The 9324-nt window shown below is 44.2% G+C and overlaps 1 protein-coding gene across 1 annotated transcript; it reads left to right on the top strand.

Annotated features, from left to right (window-relative positions):
• The first annotated feature begins 700 nt into the window (after positions 1 to 700).
• Positions 701 to 8660, top strand: LOC147455802 (uncharacterized). Its single transcript, XM_086515339.1, has 4 exons — positions 701 to 1463; positions 2744 to 2814; positions 3053 to 3115; positions 8529 to 8660. The coding sequence occupies exons 1-4, from the start codon at positions 1415 to 1417 to the stop codon at positions 8550 to 8552; spliced, it is 207 nt and encodes a 68-aa protein (XP_086371465.1). The 5' UTR covers positions 701 to 1414; the 3' UTR covers positions 8553 to 8660.
• Positions 8661 to 9324: the final 664 nt, after the last annotated feature.

Raw genomic sequence — 9324 nt, 5'->3', positions numbered from 1 at the left:
GAAGGGCGTGACATTTAGAGAAGCAAGAGAGATAGCTGTAGAATAGGGGGTGCCGTAGGTTGGAGGTCCGAGCTGGAAACGGAGGCAAACTACATGCCTGAGTAAGAGGAAGGTGGCCGGCCACCTGTGCAAGACCGCAACCAAGAAAAGGCAGAACAAAGGAAGGGAGCTCAGAGAACGTCTCACAGGGAATCCATCAAGAGAGCACAAAAGAGAGGTACGAAGCACTGGTTCCAGAAGCCGAGGAGAGAATGAAGACTCTTGGACTGCTGTAGGCAAGAAGGACAAGGATAGTCCAGACTCATGTGAGGCCATTAAAAAGGTCTATACGGACTCTGAACAGGGGGACTCATCATCAACAGAGAAGGCCGACCATACTAGTGCACAAGGCAAGCGTGCCACACAAAAACGGCACCTTAGTTTCGCGCTGTCTGTGTAAATAGCCGTGTGACACGGTGCTCTTCTTTACTTGGTGAGCCCAAGGATCTTTTTCTGGTTTCTGAACGCAGAAGCCACCATGTGGCACTAGATTTAGTAAGCCCAAGGCTGTTTCTGAACGCAGAACCACGTGGCACTAGATTTAAATTATTAATATAAAAAAAAACATCGTTGCGATTACCAACTACCAGAATAAAATACAAAAAGCATTCTGCGTTGCTCTCAACAGAGCAATTCGATGCAGTTCGCAAGTCCCAGAAGCAGCTCAGAGCTTTGTTTGCAGGCCTCCCCTCTCTCTCCAGTCTCCACACCTAAACGACACCGGCAGATATCTATCATGGTGTCTCTGTTGCAGCCACATCTCTTCTTCTTCCTCCTACACGGGTACTTTCCACTGTCATCACAGCAGCGTGCACAATCCCTCAACTGCCTTATGTAGGAAAGGAGAGTGCACAGGATAAGCCTAACGCTACAAACGGCAACACCCAGCATCCAGAAATATCAAAGCAGAGCCACATGAGAACAAGCAAGAAGTAGATTGGAAATTAGATATTGATTTTAAGAAGTTCATGAGCAACTCCCACCACACTCAAGTTGGAACTTGGAAAAGAAACGAGTGGAACAAAGACTTCTGTAGCTAGATCAAAAGGAAACAGGTGGAAATTTACTCCCAGAATTTGTTTTCAAGTTTAGTCAGGAATGCTTTGGTGAAGGAGAAAAGAAAGATTAGAAAAATCAGATCATACAATGTTTAACTTTTAAAGCTCTTGATCTGAGCAAGTTACGAAGTTGTTTACTTGGTGAGCCAAAGGCTCTTCTGCCTCTATCTGGTCGCAAAGCCACAAAATATAAATTAATTTTCTAAAAAAAGGACGTGAAATGCGACGCTGGTTGGCAAGCAAATAGAAGTAGTGTTGCAAGTTCGCAGAGGCACCAGTTCGGAGCTTCACAAAGGCAACAACTCGTAGGTTTGCAGATGCACAACAGTTCGGAGACGAAGCTTTGCAAAGCCAGCAGTTCTTCGGGTAAGTCTCTAGTCATTCTTTGAGAGAGAGAGAGAGAGAGAGAGAGAGAGAGAGAGAGAGAGAGAGACCGTTCTTGTCGATCAGCAAAGAGCGGGGGCGCAGGTGATGAAAGGGTACGAGGCCTGCTCAAAAATTGTCATCGCCATGCTAACTCGCATTTTGTTATATAGTTCAGAATCCAACTATGGTGACTCTACATGTAGGAAGGAGACAATATCACCAGCCTCATTTGTTGGCTTGCCTCTCATGCGTGCCTTGCCCTCTCGGAGTTTTTGGATGTATGTGTGTGTATGTTTGTATTCGTGTTTGGTGTTGGCTATTCATGGTTGACTGGCCAACACCTTGACAAGCTGGCTGTCGAGCAGTGCCAGACCTCCCAGGCTCGGGCAAATGAGGGAGCTCGTAAGAGCGTTCAGTCCATGACATAGATTCTAATACTCTAAGAGCCATTCTCCACGAGGCGGCCTCCTAGAGTTCGTTCACTTCTAAGCCTCCTAGATTCCGTTCACTTCTAAGCCTCAATACCTTGGATAAATCCTCCACACAAACTCACTGTAAGCCTCCTGTCACACACATTGCATCCTCGCTATCCGCTCTTACACACATCCTTTTGTGCTAACTAGACTTGTGTGGTGGGCGTTGCTATAGAACATCTATAGAATATAACATGACATATGTAGATTGACATCAAGCATCTAGCACTAAAGTAAACAAGTACAAATTTTGTGAGATCCGCATTTGCAATAGTGGTGAGCCGACTAAGTATGGTGTCTTCCTCTATGGGAACGCCGAACTCAACATGCCCGTTATCATGCAACCTTGCATGGGGAAAGCAGCACATGAACGTATTGTTTGGCCGATGCAAATTTGCAACATGGAGTTCTCTTTCCAAGGTCAGATTCAAGCATCAATCGATCCCATGAACAAAACCTTGCAATTGGAAAGACTCCTAGACTTCTTGAGGACAAACCCTACGTATGATAGCATGCTATTGCATGGCCAACGAGTTCCATAATTGAGGAGAAGCCTTGCTTGGTCTACAAGGAGAGGGCACACTGCAAATGAAAACTAGCTACAACATAAGGCTGGAGAAAGAGTTGACGGCCTAGCAGAGAGAGATAGTGCAATTTTAACAAGGGAAAATCTATCGAAAAGCACCCATAACTCTTTATGTAGTGAACCTTCAATATAGAATATAAAATTAGATATGCTTCTCTTTAAGCTTAATCAATATGCCACATCTCTTGTATTTGTCTTAATGTGTATTTTGTGTTTGGCAGGGAGGACATACATTCACAACACTGGATGTTTCAACTGCACAAGCGCGACTCTAGCTCGACAACACTACAAGGTTTGTTATCTGTATCTAACACCCCATGACTATGCGTTTGCTTGGCGCAACACATAAACGCTACGGGGCAGGGCACGGCTTCCGTTTCTTATAATTTTTGGAGAGACCACAGTGCCAGCTCTCCACCATACTTTTGTATGGCACCTCTGCATGACGTGCACTGTATACTTTGCAGTTTCAGTCTGTGACGTTTCTTTTCAAGACGATATGTTTAACTATTCACGTTGCTTTTTTGTAGCTTGACTCAAACATTGTCCTCCGGCTTGCACAATTGGATGACATTCGCACATATAATTATCAGGTCGGTAGTGTAGTTCAATTTTTACAGTTTGTTTTTTTGCATTTTTGAGTTTGTCAAAGCTTCCTTAGCTTTAGTTTAGCCATATTTTTTTCTCACCAGTGCATGCTCAATTTCGATCATTGTATCTATATATCAAATAGACATGCATTTCTTTTCTCACAGTTTGTCAATTCAACATATATATTGAAATAAAGGAAAAATTACTGTGCTTGATTGAGAATAAGATGGGTGTCTCAAAGATAGTTCCACAGTTTAGAAACTAAATGGTCGATATTACTAGGTTGAATGCAATCTTCAAAAAACTACCAAAGTAGGTTAAGTTGTAATCCTTTTGGTCGATTCAATTACCCTCTTCAGTAGCCCTTTGTCGTATATGGAGAACTATGGGACACAACTTGCTTCTTCCCAATGCTCATCAAATACCAGTTGAGCTATTATTGGTGCCTATCAATTGGTTCTACTCAACAAAACCCAAGGCAACATCAATCACAACCAACCTCCAAAATCTATCAGATTATGTGCGGCAAAGGCCCACCAAGCAAGACTAGTTGAAAATATGCCTTTGGTTTTTTTAAGTGATGTGGCTTTGGACTCAACAAGGGTGACATTTCAAGCACGTGGGCTAGCACAAAGAGAGAGAGAGAGAGAGAGAGAGAGAGAGAGAGAGAGAGAGAGAGAGAGAGAATGTAGGTTTAAAAGGGGCAATCAAGAGCGTTAGTTAAAAGGGGAGCCGGGCATTTAGGGATTGTGGATTGTAGTACACGGCTGGAAAAAGAGCTCACTAATTGCAAGGGCGACCCTTACACGGGTTTGTAAAGTCACGATGGTCGAGGGCTTGGGTTGATAGCTGGATGCAGTCTTTGGAGTCGTAGTTGCAGGTGTTTGAGTGGATGGATTTGTGATCCCGACTGGCAGAGAGGCCAAGCTATAGAGGTGTTTCGTTTCGGCTTTCTTTTGTCAACGTGTTTTGGTGGAATGGTGCGAGACACCCCAAAGCCTTTGAGATATGTTTTTTAATGCTTTTTGGGGCCTTAGATGTAAGTAAATCATGCTTGTACAAAGTGTACAAAGGCGGTGTGTGCCAGCAGTTGTCTCTACGCATGCAGGCCAGTTGTGCGGGGTATATAATTTTGTTGTTTTTGTACATAAAGGTGTCGATACTTCAAAGTGTGAGTTAGTGCTTTAAAAATATGAAAAAAACTGAACTTTTATCAGATTGGGGTCGTGAATGAAGAGGGATATTCAGATGGGAAGAAGAAACTATGTGTTGCTGCAGCCTGTGGGTGAAGGATGAGTGCCCCTCTTGCCTTGCGAGAGCCTGGTGTGGTGAGTTGAGAGTGTGTCTCTCCTCAATGGTCTAATGAAAGTGGGTGCTTAGCTCTGCATATTTACCTCTGTTCATCTTGGTTTGAGGTATGGCAGCCATGTTGTGTGTGGTTCCGTTTGGTGCAGCTAGTCAGCTAGTCGAAGATAGACTATGCGCTGCAATTCCTTGCTTGTACATACGCGAAAGGGCAAGGTTTTCCCAAATTTTTCCATCAGTTTTCTTCAGTTTTTTTCAGAAATTTGTGGGTTTTCAAAGTGAGCTTGATTTGGATGGGTTTTGGTCAAGCTATGTGTATATATGGGAGCGCCTATGGAGTCTCTACTACCACATGGAAGGGCGCTTGAAAAGAAGTGAAGCTCTTGGTTTTATGAGGAAAACTGCAGAGATTTCCATTGTTTTCCTTTGGTTTTCTTGGCTCCCTTGCTTCCTTTAGTGCATCCAAGTATAGTGGGAGTTGTAGCGGTGTATAGGGAAGCTAGTCGGGGCTGAGTGCGAGTGAGGCTATCAAAATTTGTGAGAGAAGATCAACCCATATTATCTTGAGAGAGCTATACTCTTCATCCTCTTTTCTTGGTGTTGATTTGAGGCGTTGTAGAGGCCAACCCCCCAATCCTTCACAGCGTGGACATATGAAACGTATGTGGAATGCTCAAAATCAAAAGCATGTTGCATATCGATGTCCAAATCCATGGTGAGGACGTGCCTTGCTAAAAAAGAAAGGATAATACCTGGTTTTCAAAAAGCTCGTAGCTTGATAACAAGTCGTGCTTATTGTCCGTGCAATCGCAACTCGAAGAAATAAGGTTTAAAAAAAAACAAGTCGTTTGAACTTGCAAATTGAAGAATCCGAGTTCCAAGCCGTGCTTGAATCCTTGAATGGTTGAAATTTTTGATGAACTTGCATGCATCCAACGTATTCCATCAAGACGCTGGATTTGTTGAAAACTCTGATAAACTTGTGTGCGTCCAAGCGTACTCCAATGAGCTTCTGAGTACAGAAATTATTGTTTTCAAACTTTTCAGAATTTTGGAATGTGTTTGAATACCTTCAAACGCCGTGATTCCCCTCTCCTTGGAGAGATCGTAGCGCTGATGGCCAATTGTAGAGATGGGGCAGCTTCGATGTGGGATGCCTGCCTTGAAACGGCCAAAGGGTTTGGCCAAGTGGGAAGGCCAAACCATTAAGGGTTTTTTTTTTGTAAAAAAAAAACGTAAATGATGCTCTGTAGCGATGGCGATCTCCGTCGAGTCAAAAGCAGGAGGGGGAGTTGAGGGCATCGAGGACATGCGGTGCAGTGACGACTTGTGATCGTCTCCCTTATGCGAGCCCAACAACGTAGGCAAGCTATGATTTGGCACAGGTCAATTCCACCTCTCTCCTTGACTTGGAGAGGTTCCCCACGCTGCAGCTTCGACCTCGACGGCGCCCTTGTGTGTGTTGCATGCAACATGCAACCCCACAAATTTTGTTTTTTTGGTTTCTAAACCAACTCCCGTTCACTCTCGAGTTCTGATATCAATGTAGTGTCCTAAAGATTGCCGTGCACGATCCTTTGCTCAACATCCCTTTTATAGCCTCTTGGCTTTAGGATCGTGTCTCCACTGGCTAGCCGGCCCTTGGCCCGGTCCTTGACCTCCAGGATGGCCCTTGGCTTGACACCTACATGAGCTGGTTAAGAAACCCACTCACTATGAAGAGTATGCATTAGCTCTGCCCAAATGGCTGTCAAAAAAGTGGACGTAGGGAGATCGAGATTCCAAACTGTGGGCACATAGAGCCTTCTATATGGTCCAAAGCGTGATGCTGCATATCATGGAAAAAACTGTCTCGGTGGTAGAAAAATGCAACTCATCACTTGCATTTAGTATCATCTGTAGAGTGCATGGTCTATATCCTAAGCGAGTAAGGAAGAACACCAAATTTTTCTTGAAACCTAACCAAGATTTGACAAATTTTATCGATTAAAATACACTACACGGTCTACACCCGGGTTTTGGCAAACTCTATCTCTATGTCACAAACCCATCACGTTTTATAATGTCACGTGTTATAGTGGAGAAGGAGTTCCCAAATAGGGGAGGCTGATTTTAGGAAACGTAGGATGAGAATTTTGGTGCATTTGCAAAGAAAGAGTCTCTTCCTGGGACTTCCCACATGAACACCCTAGGCATATACAAAGTCAAGCTGTTGCTATATTTTTCAACAGCCCAATAGCTTCCCGTTACTATATTTTTCAGCAGCCCAATAGCTTCCCGTTAGACAATAAATGATGGAATATGTCCCCCTAATTCATTTTACATTAGTTTCTGAGGAATCTACAAGAGATCCTTTTGAAAACAAAAAGAAAAAAGGGGGGCAAAGGAGGAGGATTGACACGTGGAGAGGGGAGAGTAAAAGAGAGAGAGATAATTTTAGGTGTCTTGGGATAGTTTTTTGCAACTTTAAAAATTGCTTCTTCTTCTTCTCTCACTGTGCTGAGGACGAAGTGATGGCCGCGGGCAAAGCAAGGTGACGAGCTCGCTCACGGTCTGAGCATGGGTGGCAAGGCTTGCGCATGGCGTCAGTTTTGATGCGAAGCCAGGCCTACCGTTTCTAGTCCGCAGAGGAGAGCGGGATGATGAGGCCTCTCTCTCTCTCTCGTCGTTTCAGTCCGCACAGGAAATGAGGCAGCAGGGGCCATCTTTGACGTTGGGAGAGCGGGCAACCTGTCTCCAGGGTTGACTGCTGCAGGCTGCAGGTGTGTGCCCAGTTTGGGGGTGGGTGTGCAGCGAGATTTGAAGGGTATGCGTAGAGGACGGAGCCGGCATAGCAGAGGTGTATGCGCAGTTCGGCAGTGGTGCAGAGGCAAAGGACGAAGCTGAGGTCCTGAGGAGCACATTGCGGGGGTGTGAGGCTGCCAGCATGCAAACCTGCCAGCGTGCAAACCCTTGCTATCACTTTTCGTTCACTTACAAGATTCACTAGAATCTTGACAACTAATAAATTAATGAAACTGTGATGGATTTTGTCTTTGTAAATCTGACCTAAAATTGAGAGCAATTTATTGAGACATTAGCAATTTATTGAGCAAAGAAACTCTCTCATACAATCCACTGCCTAGTAAACCTCAAGGCCAACTTTCACATTCGTATGAAATGATCTTGCTTGACTATGCAACCCGCAAGGTCGCAAAAGATGAGCTCACTTGAGCTACTGTTTCTCGTATCTATAGCAAAAAATAGCAATAATCAATGGTGTGTTTTCAAGGTCGTTTGACATGTTTTTTTTCAGGAAAACTCTTTGATGTGATTAAACTGACATGATTTTTATCTTATTGAAGCAATATGAAATCCATTTTGTCAACTTTCCTTGGCCACAGTACTTTGTAGACCTAAGATTTTATTACTTAGACCAAAATCTCTCTCTCTCTCTCTCTCTCTCTCTCTCTCTCCCTCCCTCCCTCCCTCCCCCCCCCCCCCCCCCAACCACCAAAACCCCAAAAAAAACTCCCTCTCTCTCACTCTCTCAGGTTGGTCCCTTTACCATTCTCTATGCCCCCTTCCTAAGTGCCTTCCTAAGGAACTCCCCCCCAAACCAACCTCTTAGGAAGATTTGAGGGCCTCCTTGCTAGGCTTCAATTACCCACTCTTTTGAACGTGCCCTCTTAGAGGAATAAAAGAAGAGGTTACTTGGGATACCCCACCACACACTACTCCATAACCATTTTTGGAGACTCTCTCTATATTCTCTTTTTCCACTCTCTCACCTCCACTCATTATTCCGGACAAAGGACTTTTTGGCAAAAAATTAAACAAAGAAAAAGCTTCCACTTTGAAGGCCTATATATAAGGAATGGGGCTAGACTAGGACAATACACATCAAAGCTAAAGGAGAACAAGCATCTGCTTGGAGTTTTTCTTGATGGATCTTACTACACAGATGTGGTCTTTAGGATTATATTTATTAATTGGACATCTATAACATGTAAGAGTCCCCCTTGACACATGCTTTCACCTTGGACTAACTATTGGTTTGTTTCTTGGTCCCCTTGACACATGCTTTCACCTTGGACTAACTATTGGTTTGTTTCTTGGTGATGGTGGCAGGTAACAAAGGATTTTTTTGATTAATATACCTACTCCCTGGACACATCTATGCTCTCTTACCCTTGATCTCCCTAGCATTTGTTCAATATCTGTAATTTTTGCATTAATAAAGGCAAAAAAACATTGGTTAGCCTGGCATCAATAAGGGTGGTTTAACATTTTCTAAATGTTGTTAAATTTATTCAAGAGTAAATAAAGGTCTTTTCATCTTTTAGCAACCTACTCTCTCTCTCTCTCTCTCTCTCCCCAAAAAACTCCCAAGAGAGAGGAAGAGAGAGTGTGGGGGTTGGGGCAGAGAGAGAGAGAGAGTGTGTGTGTGGGAGTTTAGAGCACACAAAATTACCTACATCTCAGGCACAACGAGTCTGACAGCGGAAGAGAGAGAGAGAAACGCACAAAATTGCACGTGTTAGAAAGCGACAGCGCACATGTGCGTCAGAAGGAGAGAGGAGAAGACCTGCTAGATGCACTCGTGGCCCTCCCTGCTGGTCTTGAAGGTCTATGAGTCTATGTGTTCTTTGATTGTGTCGAACAGCCCATGCTATGTCACCACCACTCTCTTTCACATCTAACTTGACCGTCGACCAACCCTAAACCCATCCGAGCTGCGTGGCCCATGCTATGTAGCTCGAGCAGCCAACATGGCATAGCCATGTAACTTGGTGAGTTAGTGGTGGTGCCACATTGCCCACCCAAGGTATGTGGTTATTGACACGTAACTTACCAACCTACGTGACGGTGCCACGTAGCCCGGTTGGCACTTGACTGTCATTGGGTTACGTGGCTCTATTACATA

The sequence above is a fragment of the Adiantum capillus-veneris genome, chromosome 6, assembly GCF_014529385.1.
Source record: "Adiantum capillus-veneris isolate H3 chromosome 6, ASM1452938v2, whole genome shotgun sequence".
Lineage (NCBI taxonomy): Eukaryota > Viridiplantae > Streptophyta > Polypodiopsida > Polypodiales > Pteridaceae > Adiantum > Adiantum capillus-veneris.
This window is presented reverse-complemented; position numbering and strand designations above follow the sequence as displayed.

Excerpts from the sequence above, each read along its gene's own strand:
- LOC147455802 (XM_086515339.1), top strand. The coding sequence starts at position 1,415 with ATGCACAACAGTTCGGAGACGAAGCTTTGCAAAGCCAGCAGTTCTTCG. Across the intron at positions 1,464-2,743 it reads CAAAGCCAGCAGTTCTTCGG|GGAGGACATACATTCACAAC; the intron begins GTAAGTCTCTAG and ends TGTGTTTGGCAG. Across the intron at positions 3,116-8,528 it reads TTCGCACATATAATTATCAG|GTAACAAAGGATTTTTTTGA; the intron begins GTCGGTAGTGTA and ends TGATGGTGGCAG.